The sequence below is a fragment of the Cinclus cinclus genome, chromosome 5 (genome assembly GCF_963662255.1).
Source record: "Cinclus cinclus chromosome 5, bCinCin1.1, whole genome shotgun sequence".
Taxonomy (NCBI): Eukaryota; Metazoa; Chordata; class Aves; order Passeriformes; family Cinclidae; genus Cinclus; species Cinclus cinclus.
The window spans coordinates 15,013,518-15,038,138 of NC_085050.1; the positions used below are offsets into that span (position 1 = coordinate 15,013,518).

Consider the following 24,621-nt stretch of genomic DNA (forward strand, 5'->3'; position numbering starts at 1 on the left):
AGAAAGCAGATCTAGTTGGAGCCTTATTTTAATTGAAAGAAAAAAGCCCAAACTTACATTTCATTTACATATCACTCCAGTAAGCTGACACTAAAACCCCATTCTAATTCAGAGCACTACATCAGTGTAAAAGTGAGAAGAAATGTTCATTGTGATTAAAATCTGCTGTCTGAAATATTCTAAAATCTGCATTAACAGCACATATATGTCAGTGTGAACTTGCATCCTGACACACAACAAAACCCATCCCCATGTTACTAGAGTTTTCTAGAGCTGTTGCCTACACACACAGTCCATTGCAAGCTCCACAGAGTCTGTCCAATACCAATACTCTCCACTGTGTATTTAACCTGTCTTTCCCAGCCAAGCAAAGACAGTTTGAAACCATTTTTCCATATCAAAGACTGGAAAAAAAAAAAAAAAAGGCTCAATTAGAGAATCCCAGAATGTCTGGTACTGCAAGAGAGGGAAAAGGTGGAGATCATACACTTAGATGGTAATCCTGAAGAAGTCCACCCCTTAGGAATCCTTCCTAGACCAGCTGTCTATGTGTACATTCTACAGGAGTGCCTTTAAAGCAAAGCTCCACTAGCTGAGGTGTAGGTTCAGGGTACTCTGTGGGATGCCAGCCTTACAAAATGCATCTTCTGAAGCAGCACACCTCAGGTTGAAGGAGTCTGTGGCATTCCAGTCACTCGGCAAGGGTTTGGGAGACCTATTCCCAAAGAAGGCCTCCCATGCTGCATGAACTTGAAATTATACCCAAACAATGACAGGACCTGCCTTAGTAATTTCATTGCACATCTTGATGCAACCCTGTATTGAAGGAGATCATTCAAGTTTTCACTCTTTTGGCTCTGTTTGCAAGTAGCCATAAGCATTATGTTCGCACAGGACTAAACTCTTCTGGTTATTGTCACAGCTTACATACTCAGTCTAGCACAGTCTTTGAGAAGTGTGATTTTTGGGAAGAATTACAGGTAAATCTTCCATCTAAGCTAAAATTGCATAGGAACTTTAGGGAAAAGCAGGTAATAAAGTTTCCACAAATCAGTCACAAGGATACTTTTTGAGCACAGTACAAGACATGTAGAAGCAGTTTTGCGTAAACCTCAGACTCCCTCCAGTAATTTTTGTTGGGGCAATGGCTACCAGTAAGACTGTCCTTTTGTGTCACAGCACAGCAGTAAGCAACCCGACATGAGCTTAAATGGATCCAGGCATGGCATCTTCTCGTCCCTTGTTAAAGAAGATCCAAGAAGGGCAGGAGAATCTCTTTGTTCAGAGCATACTGGAGACTTGAGCCCTCAGTCAGTCTGGGACCAGTAATATTAGCCTTGTAAAGTTCTATCTTGCCTTGCACATCACTCACAGTGTCAGAGACTTAACCAGGGAGTCCTCATACAAGATTATCTCCACTCAAGGTGCACAATGATTTCAGGCAACAACCCCCACTTAGGGCAAGCATCAGATACATCATGATGTCTCAGGAAAACAAAAAGGGAGGGGAAGGGGAAGGAGAAATTAAAGATGCAATTTCCTTAGTTCTAGAAAGCATATTACTAGGGATCACTGATTTGCCAGTCATGACCTGGGAAGAAGCATTTGCCTGTGGTGGGTATGCTTAATCCCACATGGATAGCTGGCAACAAATGCACAATTTAAGACCAACAAGGGGGACAATCTTAATTTCTCTATTAACAGGCAACATTCTCCAGCCATTATAGCCACAAAGCAGCATCCTGCAACAGAGTGTCCTGCAATGTGGTGGAAAGACAGCTGGCCAACTCTGTGACCTACCTCCAGTTTTGACATGCTGAGAGGTAATTTAATAACTTACTGTCTTCAAGGTACACTTGAACCATAAAGAACTTTATTCTTGTCATCATGGCAGGGATGCACCTATCACCCTACACCATTTGGTTTTTGAGTCTTCAAATTCTTGAGGGTCATGTTTGTTAGTGATGTCTGGAGAAAAGAGCATGTTCTCATATCTGATATAAGCCTGTCCTCTATTTGAGCATAAGCAAGGTCACCATTTGTCATGACAATAGGAAAAAAAAAATCATTTTTATTACAGTGAAGTGACAAAGTACATTCCATATGACTGAACAGTCATACTGTATAGATCAAAACACTTTTTTCTTCTTTAACAGAATCACAAAATAAGGATAGTAGGTAGGTGAAAACATTAAGAAGTTAAAGGAAAACAGAAAGCCTGAAAGCAAATAACCTATTTTGAAACTGGGAAGAAGTCTTGATTGTAGTTCCTCATCACCCATTACACACCCAGCACAGGAGTATACTCGTAGCACCAACAGTGCAAAAATATCTCCAAACTCCAGGATTTACAGGGACTGCATGCATGGTTTAAACAACACAGGATCCAGAAGAAAACCCATTGTTTTGAACTAGTATAAATATTTGGAGTACAGCAAATACTGAAGGAACTTACTTGCTTTTTTTCACCACTACAACACTGCCAGGAACAAAGCAGTATGTGATATCTCAGGTTCTGAACACAGGGACTGAACACAGGACACGGTCTCCCATGTTCATAAGTGTAATGTAAAATTCTGCAACTGCTGTTTTGAGACTGGCAAAAATGTCTTTTGCCCAACAGAAACATAAAATTTTTGTTTGTTTCATACCTACATTCTGCTTAAGTAAGTACATAATGACCTGTGGATAGCAACAGTGGCAGAATCTTTTATAATGCAGTTACATTTTCTTTAATAAGCAATAATAGCACTTAGTCTAATAAAATAATTTCGGCACCTGTAGGCTAATATGGTAATATTATTTGTCATATGACACTGCAAAGTAAGTGCTATACCAAGGTTCATATTTTTCTTTTTATCACACTTGCCTTATTATTAAAGATGCAACAAAAAGAAATGTTGCAAAACAGCTCCTCTGACAGTCAGCATTTTTCTTCTGTCTTTGATGCATTTCCCCACCACAGTTGTCACAGCAACGACACATACAGAAGCAAAGTCCCACAAGAGGCAGTAACAAAATAAATAGCAATCCCAAGGCTGCGGAGACTATAAAACCGATTTCATAGTAGATGGCCTGTAATTCAGACAAAAATAGTGGTAATAGAAGATATCACACAGTAACTACAATCAATATAGAGCAAATAATTAAAAATCAAACTACATACTAAAGCATCTACTAAGTTACTGAGGTTATGGACCTGGCATATTTTGTCAATAATTGACAACTTTTCTAACAAAAAGATACATAACATTGTAGATACTGATAGCTAATAATTATTTCACTAAAGCATCAGCTAGGCAAACTACAACAGTGAGTGCTAAGAGAGAAGTAGGTTCACAAGAAATAAATGTGAATCAGTGCAATGGAAACAGGTTAAAAATGAATGTATTTGAATTCCCAGACCACATATCGACTGTTTCTCACATCTGTTTCCAAAAACGCTCCACAAATGTCAGCAAGGCTAACTAGAGGAACACTTCATCAGGAGGAAATGGAGGCTTCACTTTTTCTCCTTTTTTTTCAGGTAAGAGTAGAAAATTTTATCTGAACCCCAAAAGGAAGTATTTCACTGGATGATCGACTACAATGGCTAGGGTTACTCCAAAGTACTGAATTTAAAAGTGCTTAGGGACTGGAAAACACGAAGAAGCAGACAGATTTTCGGATCTCTCAGGTAAAGACATTTATTCTGCTGCCAAACAGCAAAGCAGCAGCAACCACAAGGATGCTGGCAGGAGTGAAAGGTAACGATGCAATGCAATACCCTGACTTGCTTTCACAATGCAACAGCCCTGGGAACAAGAAGCTGGGCCAGGCAGCCCTGGCAGGGCTCTACAGGAGGCAGTGTGGCTCCCAGGGGACACACTGTGAGCTGGCCATGCTGTTTCCCTCTGCTGAAAACACAACTCAGCCAAAATTGGACCAGGGAGGTGTCTGTGCACAAAGATAGCACAGTGTGGGCATGACCCAGGAGTCCTTCTTCCCTGATAAATCTCTTTTCTCCTTTCCTTTCCCAGTTTTAGGAGAACTAATTCTCACACCAGTACTTTGAGTCCTTTTCTCTTTTACAGATCCATCAGCACAAGGGCAGCTTGGCAGCAAAAGGATGAAATTGAGGCTGCATAACTGTCCTGTAAAATAAGTTACAATTTCTCACAAGATATCAATCATGCTCTAGTTCCAGCCTTGCTGATGCCCCTCCTCAGAGTCCCTAATTACCAACCGAGCCAAATACAGCAACTACCACCATTAGCAGAGTTGCAAATTTCTGCCCTGATTACCAATTCTAGGATGAAAACCACTCTTTTAATTATAATTAACTGCTTGTTAAAACCTGTGCTTCCTTCTGAAGAATATGAACTAATGCTTGAAAGAAGAATTTGGCTGTATTTTGCAAAATAATCACTATTTTCTTTTCTATATAACTGAATAGTTCAAAAATTATATGACAGCATACATTATTTTAGGATAGGTTAGATGGGAAAACAGTATTTAAAGTAACATTAAAAATGGTTATGGATATTTTAACAGGAGCAGTGCAGACATGGTTAGTTTCTTTTCAAAGCTGTACATCTACCATAAGACATTACCTGAAGAGTCAGGACAACATTTTCTGGCTGTGGAAGTCAAAACAAATGGAGAACGTGTATAATACACAGGCAGCATGCACAAAAAGAAAATCCCGTGAATAATGAATAATTAACCATGACTAGACCACAACAATTAACAACACAGAAACAATAACAAACAAGCCACTAAAGTAAAAATAACACACAGAAGCACCATTAAATAATTATGGAAAAATATTTACAATAAAATACATAGCAGCTATTTTCTGGTTTCCTTGGTGAATGAAAGGAATCTAGGATTTGTCCAATAAATGCTTTCATCTTAAAACAATGACAGACCAGTTACTTCTACACTGAACACCTATTTCATAGAATTCCCAATATATCTTGCAGAAGGTCAGGGATAGCATTACTTTGCAATTCGGTGATTTCTTCATGAATTCCACCTGTCATAACTGATATGATATTCTTGACTAACTTTTTCTTCTCAGCTCTTATTTTATTTTAGTAGCTCCAGAAGCAGCCGTGGGATCTTAACACACTACATACAAAATTCACCCTCACTTTTAATTAACCATGTAGAGGTTCAATTTAAGTTATTCAAAAGAAAAAAAGAAAAGGCACTGAAAAGAAACTGAAGAAATCTATTTAACAGTGCTTACCTATTTTCTAATCTGTAAAACCAGAAGAACACTGAAAACTAAATATTCAATGACAGAATTTCAAAAGAACCCAATTTCCCCTTTGTTTCCACGATGGAAAATTAATTTATTGTATTTTCCTCTTCATCTCTGCCTGCCAAATTCACAGCTGACAGTGCTTTCCCCTTTCTCCTAAGTGGAAGTAAAGCAGACAAGCTAAAGATGGCAAGACCCCTCAGCCCAAAGTCTGAGGTGTGAAAATCAGAAATGTTCAAGTTTTAGCGATTTATCAGCATCACACATATCCTTTAAAAACTTCTACTGTACAGTACTGCTTAAAAGGTTCAAAGTCATATTTTGAACTTATTAACATATTTTCTTCTGTATCAATGGAAGGATGACTAATAGTTCCCCTCCCTTAATTATCTGGTACCAAGTATGATTTTGAACGTTTCAAGAATGCAGCCTCCCAGCAGAAGCAAAGCAATGGCAGCAGCAGCAAGCTGGCTCCCCTGAGCAGGCACGGCTCAGCTGCTGGGCTGACCTGGCAGACTGCTGCCCTGGCAGGGCACAGGGAGATGTTCATGGTTACAGTCCAAGTGGGAACACTAGGACACACAGCACAGAAGGGGGAAAGGCCTCCTGGGTCACTAATACATTCTATAAACAGGTTTAAAAAGATTATACAAAAGAACGACAGCAGAAATTTAACAGGACAAATAGGAGAAGCAGATTTCTCATTCCTGCTACTGAAGGGCTGTTCTCAGTTCTTGGTGAGCAAGTCTTCTCACATGTCCTTGTTGGCCGCCATGCTTCTGTGCTAGCACTATATATTTTGCCCAAGAAGCAGAACCTTCTTCCTAGTGCTTCCTCTCCATATGTATTATAAAAGAGTAACCACACCCCTTATCAATCTTATCCTAAACTAAGCAAACTCTTCCAGTTTTGTCTGAACATCAACAGGTTTCCCAGACCACCGTAATGGGCACTTTCTGAACTTATCCTAGTCTGAATTCATTCTCCTTGAATTTGAGTGTTCAAAACCACAGGCAAACATTTCTAACTACTTATTCACACCCTTCAGCAACATTCACACTTCCCTGTCTCCGTTGGAAATTCTTCCAGGGGCACATCTACAGCCATGCTGGCTGCTTCACAGCTGACTCTCACTGATGTTTCCATTTTCTGAAGCACAGTCTACTTGTTCTGATATATTTTCGTTTTCCAAATTTGTTTCAAGGTTTTGCCCTGTATTCAGGTCAGAATTTGGACTAATGAATGCCCTGTATCTGTTCTGCTTCTTAAGCATCCCAATATTTTATCTGCCACCCTATAATCATATTCCCTACACAGGGCTAGTCTCAGATTTCTCATGAGTTATGTACTAGTTACTAAATACTCTGCTTGTGGTCAGGGATACCACCCAAGTTCTAACAGTTTTGTCCCAAGACTCTGTCATCCAAGCCCTACTCTTACATTCTTCCCTGGGTATACAGGAACAATTTCTGATGCACTACTCTATAGAGAGTTCCTCCAAGCAGATGAGACCAGCAAGAGTCACTTGATGCAGCATAACAACAAAACCCACACACCACGATGTCATGCAGAGCTTATCAAGCTACTGGAGAAACAGTCTTGCTGTTGGGAAGACATGGAAGCACCAGTAAGGTAGTCCTAGTCACAGCAATAGCTCAGTGTCTGTGTGCAAGCACCACACTCATCCTCCTGCTGGGTACACCACACTGTGGGGACCAGAAGCAAATAGCTCATATGAAGTAACTTGTCCACTGCCTGGGCACAGTTCAATTCCTACTGCAGAAACTCAACTCCTGATATGAATGTGAAACGCTGTGCTCCAGAACAGCCTAAAATTCAGATGCTCAGTTCCATTCCATCTTCTTGCTAATATATAAATAGTATATTTATAATATTAATTCAGCTTTTTAAAAGTAGCTGAAGCTTACATGACAGTTAAGTAGTAATGGTTCTCCCTAAGTTTTTTGAAATAAACCCAGTATTTTTCCATACAAAGAGTTCTCAATCTTTGTGCCACAATCCGATTATAGTTGGAATTTTTAAGTCATCCTTAACTATGAGTAGTTTCTTTACAGTGGCTTGTGGAATTTTCTTTATAATTGGTCTCACATTTTTCATGAAAACATCATACTTATTATTTTAAAAATCATATTTGTATTCTGTTCATACAGTTTTAAAATACTAATTACTGGTTTAGAAAAAAAAACTGAATTTCAAAGTCATAATTTTCATTATTTTATGCAGATACACATAAACAGTTTACCTTTTGATAATCGCCCTGTGTATTTCCAAACTGCTGCTGTGCTAGTTTTCTGATGAGATCTGAAAATAAGCAAGAATATTCCACAGTTTTAAACAACATAATTATAAAAAGCAGAGGAAAGAGAATAGTATGAATTCTAGTGTTAGGTTGGCAAGATGAAATTATGAACAGAAATCAACAGCACAGGAAGCATGTAAGTGTCCCCATAAATCTGTCTAGTAACAGCATGTCTAATCAACTGTGTGTTTTAAGAGCTCAGAGGAATATAGCCAGGTTGTCTGTCAGTTAACCAGCTGCTACCGAAATACAGTGAAGGTTTTTCTGAGGTCTTCCTCCATACCATAAAATTACTGAAAGTTCATCACATGTGTATCAATTGCTTGGACAATGTTTTGGGTATCAGCTTTGCTTCATGTACATACATGCCAAGTACATACAAACATAAATATACATACGTACACACACACAGCATTAGATACATAATGCGCAAAACAAGCATGCTAATGATGACTTTTTGACTGAAGGGTATAAAGAAGACCCTTATCTTGCCAACATTATCCCAATCCTTTCCCCCTTTTTTATTTTTGTATTTTCTTTTTAGATCTCTGGATAAACAGTATGTAACACCACCAAAACAAATCAGAAAGCCTAACATGTTACTATGTACTGTGCTGTTACTATTTACTGTGCATCGATCCAACACTCACTCTAAATCATTCACAATATAAAAAAAATACAGCAATCTCAAAAAACCAGGTAGGAATTTAATACAACTAATGCCACCTTCAATAAACCCTGGCAGCTGCAACAAATGGATCCCCTTTTTGGGACATCACTGACCTATCAAGGCTTTGACAGCCCTATGGAAACTAAGTTGGGAACTGTAGCTCCCAGTCATTTCTGTGACACCCTGCACTTGAAGGAGAGGGACACTGCCAGCTCTGCAGCCCCTCTGCCTCAGAGAAGCAGCAGTAGCCCTGGGCATGCTCCATGCTTGGCAGTGTAAAAGCAACAGTGTTTGGATGTTCAGGAGAAATAACTGACCAAAATTCTGGTCTCCTCTGATGAGGAGGAAACACACTACACCTCAAACAGCTCAAGGAAGAACTCTACCCCCTATGCTCATACAGAGATGGACCTCATCCTACTATTGCCTTGGTTTTAGTCTCCCCATATGCAAATTACCATAGTTAATAAACAACCTCCAGTTGGAGGATAAAATTCTCCAGAAAGTTACCTAACCTGGGGATCCATAAAGAACCTGAAGGTGTAAAACTGTTCACCTCTCAAAAATACAGGGCCTCTCAGAGTTTATTGTAGTACTTGTGACGTGTGTTCAGGGAGCTCACAGGGGCTGTGATCTCGTTCCTCTCTCAACCACACATGGCTCAGGAGAACAAATTCCTAAGCAAGCAGTGTCCATATTTCTCCTTCCTTAATACCGTGAAGTAGGAACATTGACTGATTGAAGAGACCCTGAAGATTTCCTCACAGAAAACTGCCAAAGGAAAGAACACACACAACAGCAAAGCACCAACTTCTGGTTTGAGGCAGGAAGTCCCTGCAAGGGAGCTGCAGCCAGCAGGACTGCCAATTAATAAATAAAGATCTGTTAATGCATCGGTGAAGTGCCAAGCCACAAATCATTCCCTGCATGGGAAGTGCATTCCAAAACACTCAGAGTGTGCTGGTGGTATGTAAGCAAGGACTCTACTTTGAGGCAACCTCATTTTGGAAAGACCACACATAAAGTACAAGATAAGGTTGAATCCCAAAATAAGAGAAATAAAACCAAAACACATGCGGAATAAGCACCTGGGAAGCACAAAAGAATTATGATTCCTCCAATTCCTTTCACAGTCTGCATCTTGGGAGTCATGAGACTGCTGAAAGAAAGGGCACACACCACTGTATGGGCAATTCCCAACCAATCCACTGCTCTAACTCTGAAACATCTCACACAGTGGGGCCAGCAGAGTCCTCCCTGCATCGAGACCATCCCAGGCAGCATCTGTGTTTCTCTGAAAATTTCAATAACAAGGAGACACAAATCTAAGTGAGGAAAACCTGCACAAACACCAAAGATGCAATTTACACTGGTTGTTAGATAATTTTTTCTTCTTCAGCAGAAGTAACATTTCTTTCTTCCTGCTGATTTCTATGCCACGCAAACAAATCTAAGAAATACGGCCGCATGAAATAATAAATGCAATCATCTTTTTTTACAGCTAGATGGCTTTCAGCATATAGGAAAAGAGGTAAAACAACTTTCTTGTTTACATATTGATTCAACTATTTAGCATTGTTTGACAGACACTGATGAGAAACTGACCAGCTTCAATTAAAATGTGATAGGAAGGAATAAAAAGGAAAAACTTTCAATATTCTGTGGCATCACTCTCCTTGATGCTACTCTAAAGGCAATCAGAACAGCCCCCAGAAACCTTCTCTCATTTCCAGGCTTCTCCTAACTTCAAAGTTCATCTTGCTCTGGAAAACAGTTGGACTTGATTATGTCCAAAGGCCCCTTCCCATGTGAATTTCTCCAAGATTATCCTGCAGTCATGACTACTATAAATTATTTAGTGCAGTAGTGGAAACACTGACAGTAAGCATGTAAGAAAGCAAGATTTTATTACAGACAAAAATGTCCTTTGATACATTTTCTACTACTGAGAATTGATACAAGAAAACCTTACAAGCATTAGCTTTCCCTGTTAATCAAAAATAGAAAGCATTTACCCATTCTTCTAGTTGAGCGTCTGTCCCCACAATAAGTTAAACTTTAAAAAACAACCAAACATTCAAACACGTTACATTAAGGTTTCCATACTTGCACAAACACCCCCAACCACACCCACACAGATTGATGGACCTCTGTAAGCACACATTATGCATATGAAAGTAACTACTGGAGAGAAACAGAAGAGTTGAGATCAGAAGGGACCCCTCAAGATCATCCAGTCCAGACTCCCAGCTCAGGCCAGAGTGACTCTCCACAGGTTACCCAGGACCACCTCTGATCAGGTTTTGAGTATCTCCAAGTAGAAGAGACAATACTTTTAAAAAATCAAACCAAAACAACCCGAAACCTGCTCTAATTTCTTGTGATATGCCTAAATTGCTCAGAGTGTCCCTGATTTACAGTTTTATTTGTACTAATTCTGTATTTTATAGCTTGTGAGTAAAAAAAAAATAAAAAAACAGAAGTCAACCTAATAATACACTATGATAAACTTCTGCAGAAAATAGCACTTTGTACCTTTTTTGAAATTTGCAGACTCCAAAGCTTGTCCATCAGAAAGTAAAACATCTTCAGGTTTAATAATAAACAAGAAAGACTGAAAATTGGTACAAAAGGTTCTCACATGGATTAAATTTAATAGTAAGAACAATACAGGTTTCATGCACAATACAAAGGGCTGCTACACAGCCCATTTTTTCTGCGTAATTTTACAAAATGTGAGACTGCCCTGCTGAATAAAGATTCATTACTTAGATTACTGATTTTTCAGAAGTAACATGATGTTCCAGGGTGTTTTTCTAACCAGGCAGCACACAGTTATTGACCAGTCTTACAGTGAATCTATTATTTCAATAACTTTCAATATCAACACAGTTAGACATATCCCTAGTTGACTAATTTCAAATGAAATGTGGAAGTGGTGTATATCCTCATTAAAAATATTTTTTGCTAAAACTGCATGTGAAATTACCTGCAGTTACTCACATATCTGTAGGCACAAACAGGCCTTGGTGAATTCGCAGCACCAAAATCCTCCCTGCTCAGATGATCTTTAAAGGTCCCTTGCAATCCAAACCACTGGGATTCCTCAAGTTTCATTGCACATTGATGATAATCACAGTTACTACTGCAGAGCTTAAGGGTTAAATGGGGGAACATCCTGTGCCAGGTACTGAGTAAACAGGAGCTACATATGGCTACACTACTCACTGTAGCACAATGAAAAGACAGCTCAGCTCACATTTTATTCAGCCTGGGATTTTGGTCTGCTTTTATGAAGCATCTTTCCTCCCTAGCTAGAACATCTCATCTCTAGCATTCAAATAAGCTTTTATTTACAACTGAATTCAGGTAACTCCACACAACTCTTTCTTGTATTATTGCCAAGTACCATCTTGAGGCCGATTTCTGTTTCAAACATAAAAGTGCAAGGAAGGTGTAATAAAAAGTGGTGTCCCTCATTTTCAAATTGACTGGATTGCTTCTGAAATCTTGGCTTGACTAGCTGTACACATTGTTTCACAGGACCAGTAATCCAGAGCTTTAGCACAAAACACATTTTATCATTGGGGTTAAAGAGATTTACCTTGTGAGGCTCATTTACACAGCTAATTACATTATGGCTTTGCTGAATCCTTCCTGCTCTCATCACACATGCGAAATGCCATCTGCCCTAGTAAATCTAACTAGCCAGATGAACTCTTAATTTACCAGTGCAATTTGTGAAGAAATATTAAGTACCTCTGTGGGTCTCCAGTTAAGAAAACATAATCACTAACTCCTGCATTGCAAGAGCACTGTGTATATAGACTCAATATCTCACTACTCTGGCAGGAAAATGAGGTTATCACTAAGTGTGCTTCTTAGAACTGCCCTACAGAAAGGGAAAGCAAAAATAGAGATTTAAAAATAAGCTGTCTGGCTAATAAGCACCAACATAAATTAATTGCAAATTCTTCTGCCAAGGAAGCTTTTCAAATCTAGGTGACAGGAAAATAGCTGGAGTAAAATCTTTGGGAAAGCTATGCTTTCACTTCACTCAAAAAATTCCATTGAGCCAGTTCAGCTGTAGTGCAACTCCAGCATTAATCAAATTATGCCACAAATTTATGTCTTTTTATGCATAAATATATTAGGGAATTATGCATAATATAATATATTAGGCTTCTATTCTGAAAGATCTTCAAACAAGCCAATAGGAACCATGACTGAAGTATTCATATTGCAGTAAAAGAAGATTTTATTTCTGAACAACAAGAAAGAATTACATAGATAATACAAATGATCAATTATTAACTACTTTATTGCTGCCTCATTCTCATGTATAAAACAGTATTTCAGTCCATTCCTGTTAATCTATAAAAGAGTCAATGGACTACATACACACTGAAGAGTTCAGAACCTCTCTGAACATAGGTCAATTAGACTGACAGTAATGAATTAAAATTACTTCAAACTTGTCTTTTTTTTTGCTCCTAATTATAAGTCACACTAATATAGCCTTCAAAGCCAAGAAAACCAGGAAAGCCTTTTGGACTTATCAAAGCCAAAAACCTTCCAAGTATCTTCAAGCAAGTTTTACAGCAAGTTCAGCTTACTGACATTTTAAAATACTTGCTTTGACTTGAGTGGGGCTTTGGCTGTTTCCCCAAAGCCTCACGCCAATAGCCTCTACCATGGTCAGATTTGGCTCCCACTGAAGAGGTCTCCTTCTTCAGGTACCCAAGGTTACCTTTGGTCCCCTTTACTGTCCCCGCTTCCATGAGGGCTCTGCTCACTCTTGCTGTCCCTAATCCCACAGCATCACTTCCCTCTGGTTCCACTGCAGAGCAAGGTGAGAGCTCAGGAATGCCGATGGCTGTGAAGAATCCACCATGCACAGTTGGTGACTGCAGAGAGGGAGGGCCCCGACACATTCACACTGCTCACCCCGAACACTCTGTCCTCTCTTCCTGCAGAGCAGGAAGAAAACTCATTCTGTAGGACAAGCGGGACAAGGAGATCTTCCCAATTCCCGCACAATAAGAGATCACTTTGGTGCACAAATAAGGACTCTTAATCCAGGGATTCCCTCATATAGTCTAGACTATTCCTTTCCAATTTCAGATTTAAAAGCTTCACTCCCCTGGTCACACTATTTTCCTCAGACAGACCTGGGACACAGCCTTTGTTCTTAACTAAGAAAATGTTTTGAGGTGATTTTATAATGCTTGTATATCTCCAGTCATCTGTTCTGCTGGTGTTTAATATTGAGTTTTGCAGCTTTAAGGCAGGTTCCAGGAGTGAAAGGGGAGAGAAGAGGCGCAGAGTTTGTTATCAGAGACTGCACTTGCTCTCCCCCACCCTTCACACAGACCGTGTTGTCTGCAGTGGGCAGCAGGAGAGAGCTCTCCTTTGCTTTTGGTTGTTTTTTCTGGCTAGCTGAGGCATAGAAGCTCCTTGGACTATGGATTTTCTTTCCTTTTTCTTGGAATTGTTGGAACCTGCTCTGAACTGAAAACCCGGAGGAGCACCGGGAGCTCACACCTGTGTCCCACCAAGCCTGGCCTGGGCATTTCCCAGCTCTGAAGGGACTGAGAACAGACTGAGTGAGCCGGGCTGCAACCCACGGAAGGGACTCTGCTGAATTTGTCATCTCTTTGGGGGGGCGAGAGGTTTTGCTGTTTAGTATTGTTCATTTTTGTGCTGGGATGTACTCTGCCTGTTAAATAAACAGGTTTTTCCACTTCTCTCCGAGGAAATATTTTCCCTGAACCATCTGGGGGAGGGACTGCTTGAATCTGTTTCCTAAAGGGACCCCATTCAGAGGTTTCCTCCCAAATTTGCCCTAAACCGAGACAGAAAATAACCCCAGCCTCCTTAGATAATTTCTCTCCTCTCTTTTTAGGCAAAGTCTCTCTATATACAATTCACTTTTTTTCTTATCATTGAGTTACTGCGAACATCAGATCGATTCAGCTTCCACCCTCTTGTTCCTCACAAGAGGCAATTCTGATCCTATTCCCTTTGAGAACTTCTCCTGAACAACACACAGATCTTCCCTTGCTTCAGTAGCCCACACACAGCATCACCCATTTCCATTACAGATGTGGTGAAAGGAAATTCTCTGTTCAACCACCTATTCAAACACATTAAAGAAATAATGAGCAAAAAATCACCATGCCTACTGGACAAGAGAAAAAGGCAAGCAAGAAAGGAACTTTGCTGCTGTACTTCACAACTAATGTGCAAAACAAAGCCCTAGAACCTGTTATTACAAAATGTCCAGAACAACTTGTTTGAATGTAGGTAAAAATCCAACAAATTCATACTAAATTGCTAAAGTATTTTAACCTCTCATCTGCTATGATAATCTGTCGTGTCATGCTCTTCTGCCTTCAGCACGCAGCTTCCTCTCATCAACGTGATCACTGTCCATTCTCATTCTTTGACTCTGCATTCTTTAATTACATGTTGTTATCCTACAACACTCTGGCTGTCACAAAATTCAACAACACACAATATTGTGTTTTTTCTTGTGTCATAAACACATTTTTTAAAGTCTTGGCAATCTGTAAAGCATATGCTGCTTTATTCACAACAGAAAGGACAAGGTACCAGACCACCTAGAAGGGCACCTTAGCTCATACTGCATGCAGTGTGAGGCAATGTGAGAAACAGTAGGGAGCAGAGATGCAGTATCAAGTAGGTAACAAGGAGATGAACTGCTATGAGCAGGGCTAAAACTGTAGGAGTGTAACAGGGAAAGCTTTAGCCAGAGCACAGGTAGGACTAAGCATGGTAGAACAGCTGAAGACAAGGAATGGCATGGCTGCAACAGCTTCCAAGGTAACTGGAATGTGAAATTAATCCTTTACATCCTTCCTAACAGAAAAATAACACTGGTCTACGGAAGAAATAAATTATACAGCAGTGGACCACATAAAAGTAACAGTCAATTAACTTCATTCACCCACACAAGAAAGTTCCCCATTTCCCAAAAATGGAAGTTATTAGTCAGGAAGACCAAACTGGTAATTTAAGTCTTCCACAGGAAATCCTCACACCATACAGCTGCCCCAAAATTGAGGTTACTCTTTAGTGCAGTCACATTTTCTTTTAGGCACATTCTGCTTTCACTGACATGCACAGACAACATTAAAGAGCCTGGCCAAGGAAAAGTTTTGAAGAAAAAAGAAACAGCCACAATATCGACTGTTAAAGGACGCATGGAATGAAAGATTTCTCTTTTGAAAATAACCTTTGCAGGGGCTTTCTAGTTGTTCCTTGCTACAAAGAAAGTTCTGTTCTTGCTGAAGTTTTGGAAGAAGAAAAAAGAGTGAGAAGTCTTTAGAAAAACCCTTCCTTCGGAGGCTGCAATGAATTTGCATGCATCATGCGGACACAAAATGAGGTTGAAAGCTTTGAAGTATTCCACACAGAAACTACATTCTCTCTTTTTCTGAAGGCAACAAAACTTCTGTAGCATACTGTTTCTGCCATGACAGCTATTTTTTGCCACTTGCTTTGTTAGCAGTAGCTACCTCAAGTTCTCCCTAGGCCACCATTTGGTAAGGATTTACAACAGATTACAGGTAAAGATTTAACTTGGTGCACTGTATGTTTGTCTGGTTTAGCATGCTGTACTGGCTGAGCAACTTCTTGATAGGCTGGGTTGTGTAGACAGACTGGACTTGTAACATTGATCAAAGCACTAAATATTTGGACTGAATGAATGACATTTTTGCTCTTCCTTTATCTCTACAGGAATTGCTGTAAACTGGGGAAAGCACAGAAAATCCTCTCTTGCATAACTTGGATTATTGGAAATATGAACACAATTAATTGAGAAGCACATGCTGGAGGCCTGCTGACCAGATTACCTCAGTGACTGGCATTGTGGCAGCTTCCCTGAGACTCCTCAGAATTCCTTTTCTCTGCTTCCCCATTTTTGCAACAGCCACAAATTTGCACGTATGTTTGATAAGTGGGGCATACATATTAGTTCAAAGTACTACAGAGACCACTACTTCACTCAAAAATCAAAGCAAAAGTAAAGACTGCTACTCTGAAGAGAGCTAATTAGGCCTGATGCTTGGATTTATTTGGTACAGGTACAGCCATCTTTCAGCTGAGTTAAACAGCCAAAGCAATAGTAGCAGCAATATTCACATTCACAACGGTAACCACATTTTAAAGCTGAGCAAAATAAAATAATTTCATATATTTTCTGCCAAAAGACAGATCCTGACTATGCTATGATGCAATATAAGTCAATTTAATCACACAAGTGTTTTTAGGTAAGAAATTTATGTGCTTATTGAAAGAGGTATCAAAGTAGGTTTGTGGGGCTTTTTTATAACTGACAGGCTTATACTCAAATGTATATACTGATAGATTAGTCACCTTAAACTACACTGACTGACATTTTTGGCACTTGGCTTCTCTTCTAACAACTCACTTTTGGAAAAAGGAAGAAATATACTCAAAAGCTTTAAAACATATATAGAAAATTTTAATACTCTTAAAAGGATTACAAAGCCCTCTATAAATATTTATACATTTATTTTGCTCCAGCAATTTTTGATTACTGCGTACTCACTTGGAAAAGACACCCCTTTGGTTAAGATTTGAAAGTTAGACCATCTTGAGCAGCAAAAACAATAGTGAGAAAAAGGGAGAGGAAAAAATACTGATTGCCATTTTCAATGTAATGAAACATTAACTAGCAGGACTGCTGACAGATTTGTTGCAAAGTTCTATCTAGTTGTCCTTCCTTCAGCTGACACCATTCAAGAAAAAGCAATCACTGAACAAGACTTAAGAGTTTATTGTTCTGTGAACAGCCACCTAAGCAAATTACCAGACAAATATAATAGGACTGGGATGGTCTGTATGATGATGTATGATGTATTATGATGGTCTGTAACAAAGAAAATAGTGGCTCAAATGACTGCTTTTCCAATAATAGGCAGTCTCTGTACAGTATTTCACATTATTAACTCAGAATGCTTCATAACAGCCAAGATGATGAAAGAACTGAGAAGTCCCTTAGAAGCTCGTGCAAACATAATTCCAGTAAGTTCAGCAATATTCCCCTTCCTCTCTCTCCCAATGGGTTCCAGAGCTACAAACCAGAAATGAGAATGAGATTCAGCACTATGTAGATAGACAACCCTGTAAAAGTTAAATGAAGGGGCAGGATGGGCAGCACAGTAGTAGCCACTGCTAAGCTGGGAAAACCATGGTGCCTCAGCAGAATTGCCTGCAAACCCAAAAGATGTCTGGAATTGCTGGTAAGTTTCAAAGAGGTTCATCCAGGGTGCTAGACAATGTGGGTAATACAAAACCTGTTCTGTGCCACTTCTCACTACAGAGGATGCTGCAGGTATGCTCTGTAAGTCTCAAACAATGAGACTTCTTTTTATCATGCTTTTAGTGGTACTAACAGTGCTAATTATCTAAATATATGCATATCACAGAACATGATACCTTTGGTTTTCTTTTTTAAAAATATGCAAACCCCACCAGTGAAGCCTCTACTTAGTATGACAAACAAGAAGGTCATGTTCACTCACAATACCATCCTGTACTCGCACCCTTCCCTCCCTCGTAGTCAGCACCCCTGGATTTAGTTGCATCCAGAACTTAATCCCTTGTGCACTGAAGCAGGGAATGCTGCTGATAAGCTCTCTGGCTATACCTTGTGTCTCCCACTAACATCCACAGACAAACAGAACAGAGTCAGGACAGTTTTAAGGACTTTCCATGCTGTAACTATCAGCAGGTTTCCCGAGTTCCTCAGTACTCCACACAGAACATGCGGAACCCACTGGCCAGAGATGTTCCTGCAGACAGAAAGCATGCAGCTGTCCCATTTGGAATGGGGCGAAGGCAGTTTAGATTGGGGAAATATGAGCTGTTTGAATACTGCACAGCTGTAAGCCTCTTTAATTTATGATTATTATTAAACTCCAAGAGGCATGGCTGTTTGAGGTACCCTGCAGGAATTGCTACCACAGCTATCTGTGCTAATGCCACTTTCAAGCACCCTTCCCAAGGAAAGTAACCCAATGCCCTGAACCGCTACCTGAGGCTTGTTTTCTTTAGTTTTTCCCTTCTGTCCTAAGTGTAACTTTGAAATTGTAAAGTTGAACTGATGTTTTCCAATTGCTGCCAAAGCAAGTTTTTTCTCCTAGGCACAGCTGGCAGGCAGAATTATACCAGATCAGGGCAAGCACTGAGGATACTGTAGAGAAAGGATTCCAGTTGGGCATAAAGAACAAGAATTTCAGATTATCAGCTATCCTATGATGATTAAAAAATTACTTCCATATTTTCCATAAAATGCCTGCCTGCAAAAGAGATTCCTTGTTTACATAATCCAAAAGAAGCAGGCAGGAAGGCATCAGAGAATGTTTGCAACTGTAGTTTTCTGTGGTAACTTCCAGTAGATTATCTGTATAAGCCTCCCCTCCCTAAAACCCCTGTCTCCTCCCTGCCCACAGAAAGTCCTTTTGACAAGCAATCTGTTAGTCTGCTGTTCTGAACAAATCAGGGGGAAAAAAATTACTCTTCTGATGCCTAAGAAAACTAAAAAGCCAGCCTTAAATCTGCTTCAGAAATGTTCTCAGACTGCTCCTCATTTACATGGGCATGTCACCAAGCAGAGCAGCTCTTAACCTCCCAACACAAAATGAGCAGTGATTCTTTTAAAGTTTCCTTAAATGTATATGAGTGGGCAGAGAAACGAAGAGGCTAAATTATCTCATATCTTCCTGCTGCTCCATCTTCCCCAGTATTTCCAACATTATGTACAAGAAATTTCTTTCAATGTAAACACCGTATTTCCAAATAAAGGAGCAATGTTATCCCAGTTCCCCACCACTGCTGTGTACACCACCTGTCACTGCATTTTGCAGTGTACCTGTCACATCTACATTTTTGATATACACAGTTAAGCCACTATTCTAAATTCATACTGCAGTTCTACTCACAGCTGTGGAAAACCACCACAGGGATGGAGTGAAGGCACTGACTGCCACTTGACAACAGAACTGAGCCAACCTAAAAAGCCAAATTAACAGCTAAGTTACTAATGGGAAGAGAGCTCTCCCCCTCTTCTCAGTTCCTGCACCAGGTGTGCACCACCCTGTGCTCCCAGCTTCAGGATGTAAGCTTTGAGAAAACTGCATAGGGAGGTAGCTATCAAGCACTAACTCAAAAAAGTAGTATATCCCATTCAAACTAAAACTGAAACTTCACCACACAACTGGAAAAAAGGATATCCTAAATTATGTTTTTATGAAACATCATAATGGCTATAGCTATCTGTGTAAAATATTATACTGCTGGACTGTAGCTGTTCTTGTTCTCCAGGATCAGAGAACAATCCTTCCACCTTGTGCAGACACGCCCAACATTCCTGGGAAAATCTTAAATTTAAAAATAAAAGGGCACTACCAATTACACATAACTGAGCTTAGCTCCAACATCCAGACGCTTGCATTTGTTCTTGTAGGGCAGCTGTGGAAGACTTATTACTAACAGGAAGCAAAATTAAAGTAAAAATGAGCACTGAAGAATTAGTTACAAAAAGCAAAGAAGTTAGTTGCACACACAAGTAATTCTGCCTTACTAATTTTAAGTGAGGGGGTGATTAAGTGTTTTGATTACTTGCTTTAGATCCTCAACACAGCCAATAGATTAAAACAAGTCTGTATCCTAGGAGCTCATCAAACCCAGCCAAAACAACAGGGTTTTGCATATGCATTTTCTATTACAGCTATAGTAGCTACAGATACAGTTTATTTCTACATGAAGTTACAAGTTTCTTCTTTAAAAGATCTGGAAAAAATTAATTGCTGAATGCACTTGTGATTTATTACTGAGATAACAAGACTAACCTACTGAGCTTCACAATCTCCAGCTGCTTTAAGGCTGACTAGATGAGGAGAAAAGGACCAAAAAGGGTCAGACACAGGACCTGACATTAAAATATTCATATTCTGATCCTCAGTCTGATTAAACTGTTCAGCAAGAAAGATTCCGCAGTCAGAAAGAACTGAGGGGTATAGTCCAGGTCTAAAAATCATCTTGTTTTTGTTCCCCACAGCAAACAGAGCATTAAACTCTTCATACCATTGTTTGCCCAGAAAGTACCTGCATTCAGCAGTTGACTTCTATGTTAGTTGTACTCCCACTTCAGCAGAAACACTCATCTAGAAAAGCCAGAAGCTGGAGAAAAGCAGCTGTAACCTAACTGGTAGAATTGTTCTGCAGTATGTTCAGCTACAGTAGGGTATGGTAAACAGGCTTTTTCCTTAAGTTTTTTCTTTATATCACCTAAAAACAGCAGCAGGAGCTTTTTTCCCAGCTTCTTTCCTTTGTGAAGGCTTCATATTTTTATTACAAGACACAAGTTGGGAAGCCAAAGATTTGCTGGGCACGTGCTGCTGACAACTGGAATCTCAGATAAACATTCTCTTGTTGCAACTAACAACTGTTTCCATGGGAACCAAGACAAAACTATGATAATTCATAGCAGCCACAGCATCATACTGACCATGCCCTGTCCATACCAAGTTCATATCTGAAGGTTTCCAACACAACAGATGACATGCACCATCTCACAACCATGAAGTGACAACTTTATCATTAAATCAATGCTACAGGTTATGAAGATTTTTTAGTAAAAAAAAAAAAACCTGATTATTCGTTTTGTTAGACATCTTCTTTCTTAGCTAAGTCATAGAAGCCACTTATCATTTTCCTATTACCATCTCTTTATTTTAAGTGGTGTTATTAACAAGAAGGAAAATGATGCCTCTATCCTAAATAGTCCTCAAGGAGTACCAGCACAATCATTACCATGGAAGAACAAAGGCATGCTGAGATTAAAGTGACCTACTGAGCCTCAGGTAGCAAACCAGGGACCAGTCCTTTCCATTCCAGTGTATCATTAACTCAAAGTGGAAGCTGCTTCCCTGAATAACAGTTTACACTTAAGTAAACTCATTCCCATTTACAGCAGTACATCATCTGGTAATGAGTATACAAAAATATTTGACTGGTGGAGTTGAAAGCAGAATCTATTTAGACTCACTGAAGCACTGCAGTCAGATATCCTAACTCACTTCTTTTGAGCTAGTTTCTTGCCATATCCAAAGAGCACAGTGCTGGTCTTAAAGATTCAGCAATTTAAAAAAATCTTAAAGGCATTATAGTTCTTTGCCCTGGTTTTGTTACTGTACTTAACATGAGAACTATATTTAATCTGATTAATAACTTACTTATTAGATCTAAACTTAAAGGTGTATTTCCACAAACTTGATGGCATGACCAAATTTAGAAGGGAATAAATAAATAAATATGTATCTAGATGTAACTTAAAAGAAAACCATATCACAAAATATTTCTTGACTGATTTTTTAAGTGACCCCTTTCAGCTGTTGAATCTTAGCAGCACGCAATTAAGAATAACATTTCCCAGAGACTCTCATGTATTTCCTTTCTTGTTTTATCATAGCAGTATAAAGAATAAAGGCATATAGTGTATATTTATACAGTATAAAGCATAAAAGCATACAGGCATACTTGAGACTGAAGGAGTATTAATGTTATCCTGTAAAATATTCAGCCCCATTAGAGCATTATTAGAAGATGACTTGCAAAGGCAGGAGTATCTACACGCAATTAAGACACTCCCATCACTTCTTTTCCTCCCAGGTAAGAGTACAAATAGGCAGAAAAACTGAACATTGATTAATTCCAAATATTAGGAAAAAATATGAGACTGCTAGGATCAAAGGTCTAAGTGATTGTTGTCAAGGCTTACACAGAAATTATATTTCTCTATGTTGTGGTTATATGCAATACATTGGTGCATCAACCTGGAGCTAACTGTCCTGAAGCAACAGTCCCATCAGAACAATGAAGCCTGAAATAAAAACATCAAAAGGCTTGATTTCTGTGCCCATTTGTCATCATGTTTACTTTCATCTCTGAATCAGAATTAACTCTATTTCAAGCCAGAATTTAAAAAACCCAAACAAAACAAAACAAAACCATTTAAAATATGTTACTGCACCATTAATACACTGAATGTGAAAATAGAACAGCATATGGCAAAAGAGATTATGGGGATTAACCAATTAAATGGTATGACTCAAACTGACATGATCCATCAAATCCGTGTTTTGCAGTGAAGTATGTGGGGCCATGGGAACATGACTTCACTTAATGCAAATAACAAAGGCAAAGTTCTGAAAATAACTGATTTGGCAAAAAGTATCTTCATGGAAGTAAGAAATATGAGATATTCAAAGCTTACAAGCTAAGAACAAATTCTTTACTTCCTTAATGCTGGAGTTCACAATACCAACTTCATGCAGAACTTATTACGAGCAGTCCCACTGGACAATAACCTTGACCATAAAGTCTGTACTCACTAATTATCCATATGCTTAGGACACAGGATATTAATTTTGATGTACAAGACCACAGACCAAATTCTTGGCAATACAAAAACACAGTAAACGTCCCAGAGAAATCAAGTTTCCACTATCGTGAGAACAAAATATTCAAGCAGGGCTTTAGGCAAAGTGGAGGGCTGTTTCTAGGAGCTGAATGCAGATGGCACTCCTCACCATCAGCTCTCACAGAGACACAAGTAGTTCACCTGCACATCTAACAGAAGGAAAGAAGCAAAAGGAGCAGAGGTATATGGACACAGTGCCTCCCAAAGGTGAGATTACTGTCACCTTCATGCAACTTCCCTCATTACACCTTGACTAAGACCTGCTCAAAAGACACATCCTGCAGGAAAACAGGCCAGAGTATTATTCTGTTGGTCAACCCCTGGGACTCTGAGCACTTGCCTAAATTTAATTTATTCATTCAAGTTCAGCTGAGCTCATTCTTCTACAGTTATGTCAGAGATGTATGAAGAAATGTCAAAAATCCAAGCAAAAAGTAGTTCACAGATATCATACATGTATGTGACCAATTAGACTAAATAACTTACGGCTTTATATTACTAAAAGTTTACATGTATAAATTGAAAGTTGTATTACAAAATAATATAAACACCTTTTGTACACAGTTGCAGCTAACTACCTAAAGGAATCAGTTACAAACCAATGCCACTCTCAGACTTAATTAAAGGTTCACCTAGACATAACCAGTATTAAACAAACACATTATCACTTTTAAGAGCTAATGAAACAAAAAGCATTTTGAAAAGTTGATAAAACTACCACATCCATAAAAATACAATTTCCAAAAGCAACTTTTAATCAATGCAACCTCAATAAGGTTGCATATACCTGTCCAACATCTTAAGTTTTCCTTCAGAAGGGACAGCTTAGTAGGAAACAAATGGAAAAAAGTGTGTAATTAAAATAAGTGCAGTTTTAACATGGCAGCTTTCAAAGGAACAAGAAGCTACAAATGGCTGTGTAATGGAACTGCTCTTACATAAAACTTGACCATGGATGCACATATATGGAAACAAAATTTATTTTAAATTTCCAGGGCTAAATCTTACTATAATACAACTACCTGACACATCACATTATGACCACCTATCACAATAGGCAAAATTCAGCTCTCTCTTATAGACTTAATGTTAAATACAAAGCAGCTCATCCTCTACTTCTATCTCATGCTGTTTCAGTTAAGAAAACAAGCCTCAAATCTATCAGTGATAGGTCTGAGATACGTAAGCAAAGTTCTGTGAAATGTCATCATTTCATTTTCATTAACAACCTCCTCCCCACTGTGCTTAGCAGAAAAATATTCTTTTATACAGAACTGTACAAATTTCTAAGCCATAACACATGCTACTTAAAAAGTCCCTCATATATTTTACTTTCTGACTATGGCCTTGGTATCTACAACAGGGTGAACACATCAATAACAAATCTGTATTTTAAACAAAAGTAATTTATCTGCTTACCTTGAGGAAAAGTATTTGGCTGCACTAAGTACAGGAACGCATGTACTATTTTAAACAAAACTCCTATTGCCCCAGGTTCGTGGTATGCACCTGTATCATACGTCTTGGCTGGTACAAATCCAAAATCCAGAGTTCCAGGAGGTGGTTTGTATATAGGCTGTACCTCTGAAATAGTACTTCCACAGAACAGCAGCAACAGCAAACAGAGTTCCACAGCCATAGCGAGCAGTATTCATAAAACTGGAGGTAGAGGTATTTGTCCAACCAAGTCTAGAAATCTTCAGTACTTGAAGGGGTGGCTTTCTTACCAGGAGAATGCTGGTGCACTCTCACACCTTCAATTCTTTAATGTATTTTTACTTCAGAATGGTACAGCAGCCTCTCTTGAAAATGACTCAGCGCACCATCTCTGTCAAAAAGAAGAAACA

General features: G+C 39.1%; 1 protein-coding gene across 2 annotated transcripts in view; it reads right to left on the reverse strand.

The window, feature by feature from the left end:
- The window catches only part of PROM1 (prominin 1), a 54,004-nt gene extending 29,591 nt beyond the window's left edge, over positions 1-24,413 (reverse strand). Inside the window, exons 1-4 of one of the 2 annotated variants that reach the window (XM_062493401.1) lie at positions 24,194-24,413; positions 7,512-7,570; positions 4,593-4,619; positions 2,870-3,075 (exon numbers count right to left, since the gene is read on the reverse strand). In XM_062493401.1, the coding sequence (XP_062349385.1) occupies positions 2,870-3,075; positions 4,593-4,619; positions 7,512-7,570; positions 24,194-24,413 (512 nt within the window). The remainder of the gene's footprint in view (positions 1-2,869; positions 3,076-4,592; positions 4,620-7,511; positions 7,571-24,193) is intronic. The other variant, XM_062493400.1, reaches the window with a different exon arrangement.
- Between the last annotated feature and the right edge of the window lie 208 nt (positions 24,414-24,621).